This window comes from Ophidiomyces ophidiicola (assembly GCF_022830035.1).
Source record: "Ophidiomyces ophidiicola strain CBS 122913 chromosome Unknown scaffold_1, whole genome shotgun sequence".
NCBI lineage: Eukaryota > Fungi > Ascomycota > Eurotiomycetes > Onygenales > Onygenaceae > Ophidiomyces > Ophidiomyces ophidiicola.
The window spans coordinates 1-17,371 of NW_026054641.1; the positions used below are offsets into that span (position 1 = coordinate 1).

General features: G+C 48.3%; 7 protein-coding genes across 7 annotated transcripts; 5 read left to right on the top strand and 2 right to left on the bottom strand.

Moving 5' to 3' along the window:
- Positions 1-887: 887 nt before the first annotated feature.
- LOZ57_000010 (uncharacterized protein) lies at positions 888-3,127 on the top strand (the record flags this gene model as incomplete). The annotated part of the gene is made up of 2 exons (XM_049249118.1): positions 888-1,845; positions 1,902-3,127. The coding sequence occupies 2 exons, from the start codon at positions 888-890 to the stop codon at positions 3,125-3,127; spliced, it is 2,184 nt and encodes a 727-aa protein (XP_049111312.1).
- Positions 3,128-4,759: 1,632 nt separating this feature from the next.
- Positions 4,760-6,829, top strand: LOZ57_000011 (uncharacterized protein; the record flags this gene model as incomplete). Its single annotated transcript, XM_049249119.1, has 7 exons — positions 4,760-4,814; positions 4,897-5,024; positions 5,116-5,517; positions 5,600-6,035; positions 6,092-6,371; positions 6,428-6,534; positions 6,594-6,829. The coding sequence occupies 7 exons, from the start codon at positions 4,760-4,762 to the stop codon at positions 6,827-6,829; spliced, it is 1,644 nt and encodes a 547-aa protein (XP_049111313.1).
- A 423-nt stretch (positions 6,830-7,252) lies between these two features.
- Positions 7,253-7,996, top strand: GUK1 (guanylate kinase; the record flags this gene model as incomplete). The annotated part of the gene is made up of 3 exons (XM_049249120.1): positions 7,253-7,388; positions 7,455-7,657; positions 7,724-7,996. The coding sequence occupies 3 exons, from the start codon at positions 7,253-7,255 to the stop codon at positions 7,994-7,996; spliced, it is 612 nt and encodes a 203-aa protein (XP_049111314.1).
- A 522-nt stretch (positions 7,997-8,518) lies between these two features.
- CDC10 (cell division control protein) lies at positions 8,519-9,851 on the bottom strand (the record flags this gene model as incomplete). The annotated part of the gene is made up of 6 exons (XM_049249121.1): positions 8,519-8,848; positions 8,912-9,125; positions 9,176-9,313; positions 9,370-9,451; positions 9,505-9,633; positions 9,710-9,851. 6 exons carry the CDS (start codon positions 9,849-9,851, stop codon positions 8,519-8,521), a joined length of 1,035 nt encoding a protein of 344 aa, XP_049111315.1.
- Positions 9,852-11,188: 1,337 nt separating this feature from the next.
- Positions 11,189-12,454, top strand: rec14 (Ski complex subunit Rec14; the record flags this gene model as incomplete). Its single annotated transcript, XM_049249122.1, has 6 exons — positions 11,189-11,261; positions 11,324-11,584; positions 11,659-11,825; positions 11,879-11,972; positions 12,027-12,213; positions 12,271-12,454. 6 exons carry the CDS (start codon positions 11,189-11,191, stop codon positions 12,452-12,454), a joined length of 966 nt encoding a protein of 321 aa, XP_049111316.1.
- Positions 12,455-12,566: 112 nt separating this feature from the next.
- Positions 12,567-13,401, bottom strand: SPC25 (kinetochore-associated Ndc80 complex subunit spc25; the record flags this gene model as incomplete). Its single annotated transcript, XM_049249123.1, has 2 exons — positions 12,567-13,111; positions 13,167-13,401. 2 exons carry the CDS (start codon positions 13,399-13,401, stop codon positions 12,567-12,569), a joined length of 780 nt encoding a protein of 259 aa, XP_049111317.1.
- A 407-nt stretch (positions 13,402-13,808) lies between these two features.
- Positions 13,809-16,904, top strand: LOZ57_000016 (uncharacterized protein; the record flags this gene model as incomplete). Its single annotated transcript, XM_049249124.1, has 4 exons — positions 13,809-13,914; positions 13,973-15,160; positions 15,209-15,890; positions 15,938-16,904. 4 exons carry the CDS (start codon positions 13,809-13,811, stop codon positions 16,902-16,904), a joined length of 2,943 nt encoding a protein of 980 aa, XP_049111318.1.
- Between the last annotated feature and the right edge of the window lie 467 nt (positions 16,905-17,371).

Sequence of the window (17,371 nt, forward strand, 5' to 3'; positions counted from 1 at the left end):
AACCCCAAACCCCCCCTCCCCCCCCCCCCCCCCCCCCCCCCGCCCCGCCCCCCCCCCCCCCCCCAACCCAACCGCTGCATCTCCTCCTCCCGCTCCCTCTCTCTCTCTTTCTCTCCTTCTCTTCTCTTCTTCATCTCCCTCTCCCTCTCCCTCTTCCTCACCCCTCCCCGCACTCTCCCTATCTACGCCTCTCCCCTTTCTGTTTTCTTGTTAACCTCGCCACTCCCTCCCCCCAGCCATAGCTCCCCGTCCGCGCCAACACGCCCCTCCCGTCTGCCTAGATCCGCTTGCCGCCCTGGTGCTCGTCTCCTCCTTGGAGTGCTTGCTCTCCCTTCTTCATCTTCTTCCAGGGCCCGAGGCTTCTGCTGCTTGTTTTCCATTCCCTTTCAAGCTTGTCTCGCCATCTCGTCCTATCTGCGACCAGTCTTGCCCATCTTTGCAAAGCAAGCGCAACATTGTCTCCTGCTATCTCTCCCCATTTATACACCTCTCTGCGTGAGCGCCTTTCTTCTCTTTCGTTCCTTCACAGTGCCTTTCGTAAAGAGGGCGTGTTTCGAGAGTGGCTTTGCCTCGATCGCCTCGTCTTGCTGCCTTACGCCTTCTCTTGACCCGCATCATCCAAGCTTACGACCGCAAGATACACGACTATCGATTGTGCTACTTAAACCTCTAAACATCTAACAAGCTCGTACTTTGTTAACCTGCCCTCTTCGAAGCGCGACGCAGTCAGCATTTCTAGACACCTTTGCCAGCCTTTATTCAAAAGTATTGTCGCGCCGCCTTGTCCCCTCGTCGCATCACTGCTGACTACCCACCTCGCAGCTAGACGCCCGTTACAACTGTGCTTACCGGTCCTACTGACCCCGTTGCTGAAGAGAACGGTCGCCATGTCAGCTGTTGCGGCTCCACCCGTCGCGAATGGGACCCATGACGTGCCAAGAGATCCTCGGGATGCTAATATTGACCAAAGCCCCTCCCGCTTTACCGCCGTCAATGGCAGAGAGCCGCCCGCGTCACTGATGAACGGCCTTGCAGACGCACATTTAACCCATCGCCATGAACGCGAAAGCTCCGCCGAAAGTCGACGCGCAAGTGGTCCTCAGAAACCCCATGAACCACCCGCCGCTGCAAGTCAGGCTGAGCTTCGCAGAAACTCGACCGTTCGCTCGCCCAGTCTACACCGGCACAAACGGAAGAGATCAAACTCGGATGATCCGCAAGCTTCGCCGTCTAGCTCCAACCAGAGCATGCCTATAAGCCCGAGTTCGAAGGCGGACGACAGCGCAACCCCTCACCCGCAGCCGTCAGAGACAAACGGTATGTCGAGGGTGACCATGACTCCAGAGTCTGAAATAGGTGGGAGACATTCCCAGCGTCCATACACCCCGGCTGACAGAATGGAAGAGTCTCAAATGTCGTCGCACCGCCCAGCATGGGACTCGCAACACTCCGCTCACGGCGATCGAATGCTCCAACCCATGGACTCCTCCGACGCGCAAATCGCCGAAGCGCTCCAGCGCGAGGCGCAAAACCATGATTCTCAAACCTCCTGGAATATGGGGCCAAACGGGATCCCGGGTGAGTCGATGAGCCAGCACCTAGCTCAGCTGGCACCCCACAGCCAGAATCAGGTCGACATGCGCAGCAAATCCCACAGCCAGCCCCAGCTGCAACCCCAACCCATGTCCCAGTCTCCATCGCAAAACGACACGCCTCCCCAGTCCCAGGCGTCTTCGAACTCCCAGGGCGGCCCCAAGCGCAAGAGAGTGTTCAGCAACAGAACCAAAACCGGCTGTATGACCTGCCGTAGGCGGAAGAAGAAATGTGATGAGCAACATCCTGCATGTAAGTTTTATACTCCCTGCTGTTTGCCACTTGCGCTAATCTCATTGGACCATTAGGCAATAATTGCATTCGCGGTAATTTCCCCTGTGAAGGATACTCTGTTCGTAGCACTTGGCAAAAGCCTTCTAATCCAAAGGGTCCAGTTCCCTTGCAATCAAAGGGCAACTTTGGCGATGTTTCGCACCCCTTTACCCACGAAATGAGTCCTCAGCAACATGACGCCAGAGTCCCTCCCACCGTGCTCCCAGACAACAGCAAACCACGACCAGTACCCGTTGACGAGGCTGACCGAGCCGCAGCACAATATATCAGCAGCCCTCCTGGCCCCGGCTCGAGGGGCCCATGGGGCAAAAATTCCTGGAGCTCCCAGGGCCCAACCACCTACCTTCCTGACGGCCCGCCGAAACCAGAGTTTAGAGACAGCCAGGGCCTCAAGGAGCTGTCGCGTGCCGAACAACCAAAGCCGGACTACCAGATGGTCCATCAGCCATGCGACCTAACCCACAACGCGCATCCCAAACCAGGCATGCCTGTTTTCCAACCTGGCATGGAGCAGCGACAAGGACCTCCACCACGTATCGACCCAGCCAATTACTCTGCCCAGGCGCGAATGGCGCTAAACATGGAGCCGCATATCACATTTGACTCTCCCCCGAAGACAGAAAAGGAGAAGATGCTCAGTGGAGAGCCATACCGGCCCTCTGACCCCCAGCTTGTCCAGGAGCGAGAGCGTTGTAAAACAGCCCTCTGGCGCTACACGAATGCCGGAAATCCCATCTATGGCATTAGCGCGACAGAGTCCACCAGACTCTTGAAAGAAATCCTCATGCCCACCCCAGACACACAACTAGAGAATATCCCTCCGCCGCCCCCCACCACCACCACCACCACCACCACAAAGTTGGGCCCGGGCGCCGTTGTGGAGGCTCCGTTCAAATGCCACTACGGATACAACATCAGCGTCGGCGAAGACGTTCTCATTTCCGAAAACTGCTTCTTCTCCGACGACTGCCCCATCACGATCGGCGCGCACACCTGGATCGGCCCCAACGTCACGATCCTCAGCTCCATGGCCATCGGCAGCATGCAGGAACGCAAGGGCTCCCAGAGCCGCTACCAGGGCCGACCTGTCGTCATCGCCGAGGACTGCTGGATCGGTGCCGGATGCACCATCTTGCCCGGCGTGACTCTCGGAAGAGGCGCCTACATCGCCCCCGGCGAAATCGTCCGCTCGCAGATCCTTCCGTACGGCTTTCAGGGACTGAAGCCGAATTATCCGTGACTCCTTCGATCGTGAGGACCGGTGACGGCCTCACGATTCTTCGATACCTATATTATATACCCCAGGCCCATTCGGACTATGCGCTTTCTTCCTCCCCTTCTTCTCTAAATTACGAGTGTACGTTCAAAAGATCTGGACTCTTGCCTCCCTGTCCGAATCTTCCCACCCTAAAAAATCAAAAAATAAAAAGCCCTGGTTCAAGAGTAATGTTGGGGCATGGCGTCTAAACATTTTAGGGAATCATGATGCGCTGTGATGACTTTGTTTTCAGCGACTTCCTTTTATTTTCTCTCCCTTACAGAGATCGATATCAATGAGGGATGTGCGATTTGTATCTATCAGCCTCTTTTCCTCATCCTTTTTTCCGTTTATTTTGTTGTCTTGAGCTCCTGCTTGCTGTTTTGATTTTCAGTTTTTTTATTTTTTTTTTATTTGCACACAGTTCCCAAAAGGACCCTGCCTCAAATACTGTCGCCTCAATCCTTTGTTATGGGAGGGCTGGTCCCCTGACAGTTTGTGTGTATGAATTATGTGCGATGTATGGAGTTTTTAATTGATGACTACTGCATGTGTGCACATATCCCCATATCTGCTGCTTGGTGTTATCATTTTGTTTTTTCATTTCTGCTTTTCCTTTGCTGTTTCGTTTTATTTCATATTTTTTTTTTTTTTTTCCATTTTTCTCGGATGGCCGATGATAAGATAGCTTTGGACAGTTTTCTTTTTTTCAAATCCAAGAAGACGGGATTTCTACTCTACTTTATCATGGCTCTCTCACTGACATCAATTCGCATCTTACCTGATCTTAGCTCTTGGCAGAAGTCTCCTACCCTTTTTTAGCCGTAGAGCTGGTCTTTGTTTTGAGACATTGTTTCTCTCTTTTAGTTTTTTTTTTTTTTTTTTTTCTTGCTTTGGTGGCTGGAGGATAGTTAAGTTCATGCTGGCAGCCAGAAACACGAGCCGTCAAAAGTCAACAGCGTAAATACTTCTTGCGGTCACACCGCCAGATCATGTGTGCCGTTTTTGTCCATGTAATTGACCTTCATGATTGGGTGCGGAGACCTATTCTTCCGGGGGGGGAGAGGCGTTGGCACTCACGCGGCTGGACTGGACTTGAGTAGTTACTCCGTATGGCCTGTTCGACGTCTGTCTGCGAGGCTGTTGCCGGGCTTTGCTCTATTCTTGGTGCTTGCTTGTATTAGACGTGTCCAATTGAAAGAAGCGTAGCAGTAGTAGTAGTAGTAGTAGTAAGTTTTTTCATGAGATGGAATGAACTATGGCGACTTCCATCTGGCCATGGGGGAGAGCGGATTGCTCCTATCTGCTGATGGATTATTCAACAAAAGTTCACATTTATTCCACATAGTAAACACTGCAGATGAGAAAAGCCAATGCTCTCTCTGGTGTGTATGTGTGTGAGTGTGTAACTACTGTCTGAGGTGGTTGCTAAATATAAAGGTGGCTCTAAGCAGTTCGACCGCAGCTTGGCTAAGCATCGTCGAAGTTATCCACCACCCACGCTTCGAAAGCTGCACCCTAGGGGGGAAATCTCCAATAAACAACCGCCATTCCGACCAGTTGTAACGCTGGTAGCCATTGGGCCCCAATCCTACGGCAACAAATATACACGCAATGCCAGCAGACAGCGTCTCCGCTGCTGCTGCTACAGCTACCGCCCCTCCCCAAGGTGGGTTCCCGTTGATCCAGCCACCTTAGCAAATCTCTCGACACACTAGTTTCGTTAACAACGCAGCTTTAAAAAAAAACAGGCACGGGGAAATCGAAGAAGAACAAGAAGAAAAAGGGCAAAGCGGTTGTCAATGGCGAGCCCGACAAGCCCCAGGAGGATGCAAAGGAGGATATGGCAGACGACGATGGCGCCGAGCAATCCACGAAGGTCTACAATTATTGAAGCCCTGTTGAATGTAGCATTTGAAATCAAAGCTTTTCCCAGACCGGCTTGCTGACGGGGCGTTTTGGATATCTAGGCAAATAATAGCTCTGCACCTGGCGACTCTGGCGGCACCGCCAACCCCGACGGGACGGATGAAGATTCGTCCTCGAAACCCGGCGACCTCCCCGAACGCCCCAAGAGAACGGAGACCGCCCTGGAGAACGCGGTCAAGCGGCATTTCACAACGGACCTCGAGTCAAATTCGCGGTTCGACGCTCTGGTGCGGGATCGCGACTCGCTTCGGGTGGAAGTCGCGGAGCTGCGGAGGACGTTGGAGGAAATCCAGTCCAAGCATGACGAGGAGCTGGGGAATTTGAACAGCACGCTGGAGGAAACGCGGGCGGAGAAGAATAATGCGGAGACGCAGTTTCGGAATCTGCTGGGCAAGGTCAACACGATCAAGTCGCAATTGGGAGAGAGGCTGAAGGCTGATGCGGTATGCTGCCCCCTTTGTTATAATGTCTACCTGCTGTGGCTTTAGCAAGCTCTGTTGGGATTCCTGCTGATCAATTAAATAGGAAGAGCTATCTAAGGCAAGGAGTAAGATCGAGGAGCTAGAAGAGCAGAATGACGCTCTCAAGTCGGAAACAGAAGCAAAAGCGGCCCGTATCGAATCATTGGAGCAGTCTGACGAGCAGAGGTCGAAGGAGATATCTAGCCTACGGAATCGGACGAACCTTTCCCAACAAAATTGGGAAAAGGAAAAAGAGGAATTCCTGGAACAGGAGTCGTACCTGCGTGCGGAATTCGAGGAGGCCAAGCAGGCCATGCACAACTGGGAGATTCTCGCCATGGAGGAGCGATCTGTTCGAGAAGGCCTCGGGGAGAAAGTTGTCGATCTAGAGGAGCAGTTGAGCTCGTTGAAGGCGGATTACGAACGAGCTTCGAGTGAGTGTCGGACTCAAGAAGTTACGGTTGAAGGCCTGCAAAAAGCATTGCAGGAAATCCAGACAGGTAGGCGGCTGAGGCCCTTTATATATATTGTATATTTGTACTGACTCCCATGCTAGCTCGAAAGCAGGAATTGAGGGAGTTGGTCGAGAGCTCTGATGCCCAGACCGAAGACCTGCGCAGAAAACTTCAGTCTGCTGAACGATCGGCTACAGATGCGACTGCCGAGCTGGAGAAGATGAAGGGAGAATTGGAGAGAGCTCTGCCTTTCGAGAAAGAAGTAAAGGAGAAGAATCTTTTGATTGGCAAACTTCGCCATGAGGCTGTTACTTTGAATGAACATCTCACGAAAGCGCTACGCTTCCTGAAAAAGGGACGACCAGAGGATAACGTCGATAGGTATATTCGCCCTCCATTGTTAAAAACTTCGTTATTAAGACTAAACTGCTATTTAGACACCTCGTTACGAACCACTTCCTTCATTTTCTCGCTCTAGATCGTTCAGACCCGAAGAAATTCCAAGTCTTGCAGCTCATATCGGCACTCCTTGGATGGACGGATGGTCTGTTTTACCCCTTGACCCTTCTAGGTGGGAATATACTAACACTTTCATTTACGCAGAACAACGTGAACAAGCTGGTCTTGCTAGACCCGGAAGCACCTCGTCATTCGGCCTTAGAGTTCCTGGCAGTTCTCCTGTTCACCGAACGCCCAGCTCGCCGGCGCTTGCTTCGGATTATTTTACCGGCACTGCGCCCTCGCGCAAAGAGTCTTTGGCAGAGCTATGGTCAAGTTTCTTGGAGCAAGAGGCGCAGACTAGCAAAGGGCACAGCAAAGACTCGAGTGATGCCACCTGATAATGATCTATCACAATGCTGCTTTCTCTGTCGGGCCGGCTCTTGCAACAAATCTATGTATTCTACCATACTTCTGCTTATGAAGCAAAGATAGCGAGATTTATTTTTAGTTACTTGCATCCCATAAAATACTATTCCATCATTAATACGTTCTATCTGATATTTGGTTGGTTTGAGTGGGATTGAATTTGAATTGCGGGCGCCAAGAGCTCCCCCCTAGAATTGTTCCCGCCATGAACTCTCTCCACTCATCTTCACTATCAAATCACCCATACCCCTCATATCGCCCAACAAGTGCTTGTCGCCTGCCTCGCGTGCGGTGTTGATTTTTCCCAATGGCCGCTGCAGGTAGGTCCTTGAGTTAGACGCCCTTCCATTTTTTTTCTCTCTTCCAACTCCCCTAAGCGCGGCGTGTAGCTGACCATGACGTATGGATTTCTTCATGCAGTTCGCAAGTTTCGCCCTGTGGTGATTTCCGGGCCCTCGGGGACGGGGAAGTCGACGATTTTAAAACGCCTGTTTACCGAATACCCTGACCGATTCAGCTTCTCTGTGTCTCGTTAGTACAGAAAAGTCATCTTGCCGGTGTTTTTTTTTTTATTTTTGGGTACTAAGTGATGTGTAGACACCACGCGGTCTCCTCGCGGCGGCGAGCAGGATGGTCGCGAGTACTACTTCACAAACAAGGATTCTTTCTTGCAGCTAGTCGATGAGAAAGGGTTCATCGAACATGCCCAGTTTGGTGGAAACTATTACGGAACGAGCATAAAGGCAGTGAAGGACATTGGTGACCTGGGAAGAGTTTGCATTCTGGATATTGAGATGGAGGTATGATACTGATTCCCGTGGAGAGATATGTCAAAAATGACATTGACTAATGATTGGATTGGGCAGGGTGTCAAACAAGTCAAAAGATCCGATCTAAACGCCCGATTTATATTCCTTGCGCCCCCGTCAATGGAAGAACTGGAGCGCAGATTACGCGGTCGCGGCACAGAAACCGAAGACAGCCTCAGCAAAAGATTAGCGCAGGCAAAAAACGAATTGGAGTTTGCTAAGGAGCCCGGTGCTCATGACAAAATTGTCGTCAATGATGACTTGGAGACTGCATATCAAAGTGTTAAGGACTGGATAGTGGATAATGGATCCTTTGGTGCGCTCTCATAAATATTTTGATTACAAGCTGTTCATCACATACGGCAGCTATCTATATTTCGAGATGCAGTCTTTTTACGGGTCCGGCCATAGATTCAAGCGATTAGACATGCTGGAAATGCTTTTAGCTTTTGGATAATAGGCAGGTTACAAGGAAACATATCGGGAAGCGGGTCGTGAAAAAAATTCTGAATTAAACCAAATAGTCCAAACCTAGGAAATGAAGAAGGCGTGTTTCCACGGATGAACCAGGTATCGCAGATCTATCTGGCTCCGTTGTGGTGAGAATCAAGTAGCAAACATAAAACAATACTAATTCGGCGTAATTAGAAATGGTTACCGATAACAGAAGAACAACTAAAATAGGATATCTGAAAAGGTGAGCACCAAGTTGTCTCGAAGGAATAAAATCGCTTTCTGTGATATTCGCCTATCCGGCCTACGCACATCCAATTGTCAATCCTGTAGCGGCGCGCGAGCTAGGTGGCGGAAGGCTCTATTTGGAAAGGCGCCATAACTCCCGCAAAGAGACTCTTAGTAACCATTCATTGTCATTCTTTGTGAGTTGCGGCTTAGCTCCCGTTCCGCCGAGGGGCTTATCGGCCGGCTACCGTGTCCAGTTCCACTGCTCTCCTTCAGCGCAAGCAATTGCTTAGCACGGAATGTCTCGTAATGGATCTGGCTTGTCGTCTCGATCAAATCCTGGAGGTGAGTGCGGGTAAGGAAATTGCGGAGGTAGACAAATTCGCAGTGGTTCTCGTCCTCGACGTTAATCACGCCCCAGCGATTCTGGCGGCCACGGACTTGTTTGCCGTTAACGATGATTGATTTTTCGCTTCCAACAACGGCAAATGGTATGATGTCCTATGAGACAGTGAGTCTATTGATCAGAGAAAGTGCAGCGGGGAGCTGCTGCTGTGTATATACCTTAATTTGAGCATTGACTGCGCGTTCTTCATCATCCAATTCGTCATTGTCATATGGGTACATCTTGAGGTTGTGGAATGCGAATTCTTCCTTGATTCTTTCTTTGAACGCGGAGCGCTCTTCTAGGGTCAGAGAGTCTGATTTGGCAATAACCGGAACAACGTTGACGACATCTGAAAGTTTCTTGAGTACGACGATATCAATTGGTTTCAAACTAGAACCGGTCAGAACATGATATCATTCCGTATCGTCTGAGCAACGTACGCGTGTCCTGAGGGTTGAATAAAAAACAGGCAGCAATGAATCCGAGTGTCCTGAATGTAGCGTTCTCGCTGTGCAGTAAGCTCCTTTCGCAGGAAAGCAGAGTGTTGGTCTTTGATGTACTTGACAATTGGATCCCAGCTACAATGGTCAACGATTAGCCGCGATTCCGTCAATATCAAGTAAAATGCACATACCATCTATCGTTGTTGACTTGATCACCATAGCCGGGGGTATCGACAATATTTAGTCGCAATCGCACGCCATTTTCCTCGATAACTATGTCGTTGTTAGACTGTATAGGGGGGAAATCAACGCATAACTAAACGTACTATGCGAAACGGTTTGGATTTCCGTGGTGGAGCGGACAGGCTCATCTGGTGCCAAACGACCCTTGGAATCGATTAAATGCGAGGCAAAGATAGTATTAATCAAGGTCGATTTTCCGAGTCCAGTTTGGCCTAACGAAAGGTTCGAATTGTCAGATCACGCCCCCCCAGACGAAGGTAATTTCACGCATCTCAGAGACAAACTTACCAACACACATGACGTTGAACTGAAAACCACGCTTCAGCAACTTCCTCTCGATTTGCGAAGTAATACTATCGAAACCAACATGGCTTCGAGGGTACACCGCATTGTTTGCTGGCTGAGCGGTTGGAGGAGCGGGAGAGGCCATTCTGCTTGCTCGCTGTGTTGAACCTTTTTGGTTCTTTTTGATTAAGCACTCCGGTTGAGCGCGAAAAAGAGCTTAGTGAGGAGAGAGCGAGAAGATGGAGGTTGCAACTGCCGGTCAGGGCGCCCCTTAAATCAGTCAAATCTCGCAGACGGGCAGCTTTGGGCAAATCGGTTGCTGCGTCTCTTCACAGCCAAATCGTGGATCAGGGGCTTAACGGCACAACATTAACCCTGTTGCGGTTTAGCGCCATTTCACAGACCCGTCCGGATGTTGGCCAATCAGAAAGCGAGTAGTTAAATCCTCGATTATATAATACCGATATCCTCAATTTGCTTCCGCATGTTGATGTTGAGCAGGAAAACATTTCGGCTTTACTTAATTGCACACGCCCGTCAGTTTCTGAAAATGGCGGCGATACGGGCAGCCTGGACTCTGTCTTTCCCTCTACCCTTTACGCGGACCCTACCATTCCATACGACCTTTCAATCGCCCGCGTCCCAGCAAGTACAGCTACTTCTTTCACGGCCTTTGGGGCTATCATGCAATTTCTACTCCCCGAGCGCGATAATATTAGGTCTACCGTCCCTACTTGAAGGTCTCTGGGAATCTATTCTACGCGCTGTCCCGAAGAAGAAAACGTCGCATATGAAGAAAAGACATCGACAAATGGCTGGGAAAGCTCTTAAAGATATGAAGAATGTGACCAAGTGCCCAGGATGCGGCCAGCCCAAACGAGCGCATCTACTATGTCCTACTTGTGTTACCGGTAAGGATTTTCCTTAGCTGTATTGTTTTTTTCCGGGTTGTGTTAGTACTGACCGACTTCCGCCATCTAGAAGTTAAGCAGCGCTGGAGGGAAGAGGAGAAGTCAGCGGTACCAGCTTAATTGGCTATGGAAATCCGAGCAGCTCATCCTAGGAGATCATATGTACAAACAGCGTGGGAAGGCATGGCGTGTGGACTGGCGTTAAACGGTCTTTTTGTTACACAATATTTCAACTGTCTATCAGCTGTACTATATAACAAGAAATTTAACAGATTAAAAACGATCTGAATTTTAGCTACATTTCCAGATTGATGTTTCTACTATTTAATTGTACACAGCCTGTAAACGTGGGTGAGTGTGACATAGACACCCGTTTTCCATATGTACATACATACATAAATGCCAGGCATTCTTTTTTACTCCAAACCCAATGACCTTTTCGACATCACAATTCATCATATACATAAGTAATCACTACACCCCACCAAAGGACACTTGATCATTGAATGATCATAGGTTATAAATTGCGATATAGTTAAAAGAATGGTAAGCATTCCCGTAAAGCCCCGCCATGGGCTGCAGCCCACTTGCTGACTTTAAAGTACAGTCGAAGCAGTACCTTAACCTGCATACACTCGAAAATGGTACATACAAACCACAAAAATCACTCAATAAAGGCAATTACTAAAACATGTATTATATTCAGCTCATTTTGGCGATGTTTTCTCTTTAGCCGCCACTCCCAGCCAGATCATATCTGCTTCAAGTTCTGCATCTCTAAAGGTGCATTCTACCACGGAATCGGATTTTCCCATTGCTCAGTCCATTGAAAATGCACATAAAATTGGCAGCCACCACATAGTCATAAGTGGAAACGGGCTGAGGGCTGCCAGTGCGGGTTTCAATGGAGAGGTCAAACTTTGGACATTTGAAGATGGAATGTGGAGAGATGATACCAGCGTGGACTGTACGTCCGGGCATTCTTCATCTTTAAGTCCCCAATGCCTTATATGTTTCTATGCTTATGGACTCTTTATGAAGATAATGGCAAGGTAGCAGATGTTTGGGCGATCAAATTATCTTCAGATGGACAGTACCTTGCTGGCACAACGCATGACGGCCATATCAAAGTCTGGGACCTGCAGAACGGTGCTGAACGGATACGGGACTTCGAAACAAAAGGCAGCTTTGGCATGTGTATAGATATTGTACGCCTTAAAAAACTACAGCGTACGTTAAGACTCTAACAATATCACTTCAGTCACCTGACGGAAATTTTACGGCATCTGGCCATCAAAACGGCAGCGTCTACCTTTTTGATAATGGAACCGGACGTATGCCTCATTCTCTATCAGGTATGTGTTTTTATGCCATGTCATGGGTCAATTACTGACGACTAACGCTTCTAGGCCTCGTTGAACCTGTTCGTGCAGTTGCCTTTTCACCAGGAGGCAAATTGCTAGCTGCGGCGGGGGACTCAAAAGTGATCGTACTCTATGAGACATCATCCGGCGAGCATGTTGCAAATCTTACTGGCCATTCAGCATGGGTTATGTCTCTAGACTGGAGCCATACTGGTGAGTTTCTTCTGAGTGGGTAAGTGTTATTATTCCGAGTGGTCATAGAATTTGTGTGCGTGCTAAAATTGATCAGGTCTTTCGACGGGAAGGTAAAGGTCTGGTCGATTAGTCGAAAAGCTTGTGTTGCAACTCTCTCCGAGTCTGACCAGGCGATTTGGAGCGTTAAATGGCTGCCGAAAACAGGAAAGGCTGAGGGCTTCGCTGCAGCTGGTGCTAGTAGGAGCATAGCATTTTATCGGGAGGCTACAGGAGGTTAAAACAGCCGTTTAAAACGGCTACCACCGACCATACTATATTTGTAGATAAGTTAAGGCGTCTAGAATATGAAGTGGGTATCTCTTAAGAACGGTATAGGTAACAACAGATGTTTTACTTCATGGCGGCTACAAACAATTTCCGCATCCTTTTAAGAAATGCGCCGAAATCCCTGTCTTCATTAATAATATCAAGTTCCCTTTCTATTGCCCCTCTCTCCAGCTTCGGTCGGCACCGAAACACTTCGTATTCTCTAGAACTTGTACCAAGCTCAAACCAAGCTTCTTTTTCCCAATCCTTTTCTAGTAAGTGACTATAAACCACTTTTAATCGATCCTCTCTCCCTGCACCTTCAATTCTTAAGCAAAGGTAGTCCTGCCAAAATTCTAGCTCGGGAACATTCAATCGTGCTTGGCTTTCTAGGTGACGCGCGTGCGCTTTTTGGGCTTCTAATCGTTGGTTGATAGTCTTTTGTGTCTCTTCAATCTGCTGTTTTAAGCGGTCCCGCGTCACCAGCTGCGTATCGCACTGCTGGGATATCATCGCAATTGCCTCGTTCATTTCAGCAGCTTCCATTGTTTCCTTCTGCAATGTTTGTGCATGAGTCTGTGTTTTTAAAGCAAGAATCTCGATATCCTTCTGTTTCATACGCCGATCCTCTATTCTTCGAGTTAGAACCAATTTCCACAGCCACGGCTAGACCGATTAGAATACCTTGAAGTTCAGCTAAATTCACACGGAATTGGTTTCTTTCCTCAAGCACCTGCTTCCTGCCTCTCTCAATAAAGGCGTCAAATTTTGTTGTAAACTGCGCCATTCGCGCGCGTAAGTCCTCGAAGCCAAAGTTCAGCGCTGGGAGCTGGTCTGCCATGGATGGCGCGTCGGCGGATGCAAGAGGAGGCCGCATTCCGGACAGCGACATGGTGGGGTCGAAAGTCGCAGAAGCCATAGTGAGTGTCGTATTAAATGTAGTGGAATTTAGCGATAGTTAGCTGATGTTGTATTTGCTTTCAATAAGGAAGGGCAACCGCTACAAATGCGTACCCTGAACGCTAATTGATAACAGCGCGTGAGATGGTCAACTGTTGATGGGGTTTGCACCTAGATCGTTGCTCAGCAACAATCTGCCGCTAAATCGAAAAGAGACTAGCGGCCGTTAGCTTTTTAGCCCTGAACAGTCTGCGCTCCAAGATTTCAGCTTTTGCAACAATGCAGCTTTCTTTTAATCTATGATCTACCTATTTCAGTACCAGCTATTGTAGCTAATGGGATTCTCTCTTGGATTGATATTCTCCGATATGAATTCCAGCTCTTGTCAAACTTGTTTGGAGCGTACTCAGCTCAGATTCAAACCAGATGGATGACCATTTCTCCCAACATGCCCTGCAGTATGGCCACCTAGGGACGGCGTTCTACCTCCCAGACACGCAAGTTTGGGAGTTTACACGTCTTTGTAAGAAAAGTTAGAAACACATCCGTCGTTTGTCGTTTAGTAAGCTAATCTATTTCCAACAACCCAGGACCCCGTTTCGCTCTCTTAGAAGGCACATCGGTTACTGGACTCAATACTTTTCGATCAAGCTGTGACTTTTTGCGTCATGTGCCTGCAGCCTCTACAAAGGAACGTGCTATCTTAAAAGCGTATCCAGAGCTCGCTCCAGGTTTAGACCTCGTACACCTCCATGATAAAGCTTCTCAAACTATAACTGCGACGGTGACCGATTTTGACCCGTCGGTCTCCACACGTTTGGCCCTTGGGAAAGCCGTGGATGAGATAAGATCGAGTGAGCGATCGGTGGCCATAGTTGCAATTGCCCATAGCGACCCTCCTACATCCATCGCGCTCATCCCGTTTGAGGCCCAGACTGAAGGGTTACCTGCACAGCTCGAACAGTCAATTATCCCAGCTCTAAATTCAGAAACTGGAGCTTGGTGGAAGTGCGCCTCCGGCACTGTGAGACAAATCTGCTCTGCAGAGCCTATTGATGATGAAAACGTATTTTTTGCTGCTAGATTTTCGCAAATCACGACAATATTTTACCCAGTTTGCCAACGACTTCCGTTGTCTTCGGCATTCAAGGTCAAAGGCTTCACCTTAGAGACACGTTCAAGATCTCGTATTAATATAAATCCATTACTTGACATTCCAGCTTCATTGACTGGTGGACACCCCCATGCCGATGTCACCTTTAACCCATGGTATCAACGTCAACTGGCAATTATCGATCGTTGTGGGAACTGGAGTGTTTGGGATATACATGGGAAACAGCAACGCGGTGTGGATTGGACCGCCGATCGGGGACCATGCGGATCCATATCACATGCAATCCAAACAGTTGATTCTGACGCTATAGATCCTGATAACTTTGATGGCTGGGCTGCCGTTTCTTGGATCGGAAGTGTACACCAGATTGTGGTCTGTGACCGTCGAAATTTGCTTGTTTGTCGACTTGGCACTCAGCCTCCTGAACAGTATCCTGTTGACATCGAATTCCACCGGGGTTCTGATTGGATTATGGATATTTCCAGAAGTAAATGCAATCCGTCCCACCTTTTTGTTCTCACAACGACGAAGTTATTTTGGTTGGAAATTCCACCAGACGAAATTTCTTTCAATAAGGATTCTATACGCACATTGCTTAGTTGGAGGCATTTCCGGGACATAGAAGATACTAGTCTCCGCATAACCCAAATACTTGCTCAAAATGGTATTGCTCTCTTTCCCTTTACGGAAAGATGTAGCTAACGAAACGTAGAGCTTCTGATCGTCGTATATTCACGAGCCAACAACCTCGCCCAAGTTTTTCAATTTTCGTTCTCAGAAAACTCAGTGATTCCGGCTTCTACCTTTGACCCATTCATACTTCCTATTCCTTTGGCCCCCACTACGCTTTCTGGAGTTGAAAATGGAGAGGATCCTCGATTCTTGTCCATGCTATTCAAAGAAATTGAAACTCTCTCTGACTTCAATGAGGAAAATGGCCAGCGCGTGGCCTTTGTCAAATTCATCGGGCAATGCCCGAATCTAGAGATAGTTGAAGGTGTATATTCAGCTTCATTTGAGTATGACTCTCCACAAGCTGGATTTTCCCGTTCCTTTCCGATTGTGGTGAAGAAAAGACGCTTTGATAAAATTACGAGTCTGCCTTACGTCGACGATTTCGACTTTGTGGTCAATGACATGGATGAAATGCCAATTGATCAAAATACTTATATTCGAGGTTCTTCTTCAAAAACCCATCCTCCTCCGCAGTCACAGAGAATTGAAAATTGGGAGCATATTTACTCTAAAATCGTTTCAGATTGGAATCGAGAATTTTTACAACATAACCCGGGGAGTAGCGTGCTACATGGATTTGATGACTGGGCTATTGATGCTTTCCAGCGCCTCCAAGACGAAAAAGTAGACGAGCCGACCCCGATGATAGTTCAGACACTGTTGGTACCCTATCTCCGTTCTTTTATTTGATTCTAATATCTTGTAGGCTTGAACGTCTTAGTTCTTCACCCTCTCTGGATGCTATTGATAGTAATGCACAAAGTTTCAAACTATTTCTGCAACGAATTGCAGGAGAAGGATCGAACTCTCTCCAACAATTTCGACTTTGGGGGCTGCCTTTACCGGTTTCGCACAGTTCACAACTGAATACTCCTATACCTACTCAACTAGTTGAAACATCTCTTACCGCTTTGTACGACTCGCTTGTTTTCGATTGGCTATCACCATTATCCGACCGGGTTCCAAATATTGTCCGGGCGTATAAAGAAAGGATCATCCGTTCCATTGCCGCGGATGTGACGTTTTCAAGACTTTGCCTTGTTCCAAAAGGTGAAGTTCCTAAAAATATAGAGCCCAACGAAGATGATGGTCCTTCTATGAAAGTGGCTGGCAGCTTGTTTCCATCTAGTAGCACTGAGTCATTGTGGAACGCAGCCCCATCATCAAGCCAGGATAAGTTGCCCAACTCCAACACATCATACGAGTCGAGTGATCCTTATTCTTTTCTACGACGTTATACGACTGTTAATCCGCAGCCGACGCCTACGAAGCATGTTCTATCAACAATCTCCCATTGGACAACTGGTGCTGATCCATCGAAGTACCGGTGGACAGAAGCGAAAAGCGAAGAATCTCGATCGGAGAATCTTTCAGGAAGCCAAAGACGTCGCAAACGTGAGGAGCGCAAGCGCCTTCAGCTGCAAAAGAGAGAAAAACAATTATCACTACCGCCGCTAACTCCCAAAATGGTGGAGGACACAAGGTTATGGGGAAGCCAGCCGGTGGGAACTGGTGGTCTTTCATCCTCAATAGAGATCACGATCCCAAGCAGTCAGGCCAGGGAGGAGGAAATACCTCTCACTCAAACGGAAAGGGGTGCATTTGGGAGTAGGGATGCAAATCGAAAATTTGCAATTAAAGAAAGAAAGAAGCGGCGAGCGGCTGGATTTTAATTCTTTATTATTGCTTGAAGAAGCTGCTTTCAATTCCCTCGTTGATTGTCATGTGTATAGAATCTACTCTTTCTTTTATCGGCATATTAGCGTATCGAACTCCAGCTTCAAAGCCTACATATCAAAACCGGCCGATGAGCCCCAAATAGATTAAAATTCATGGGTAACTATATATTCGGGGAAAAAGAGTAAGGGGCATGGCGCCAGCGCCAGATATTTGCGTGTACCATCTAGTGTTTAATGCGTCCGGCTGATATCTACCAGTAATGTTCTAGATTGTACGGAGTAGACCCTTTTGTTTTATAATAGTGCTACGGGGAGTAAGATCCAAAAAATCGGTTGAGAGAGGAGGAGTGACAGAAGATGCTGGAGGAAGTCTAAAATGGCATCCAGTAGCTAATTCAGAAACAGTACGGAGTACATACTTGACCAGTGTTAACGCTCACAGAAAAGATCATAAGTACGCC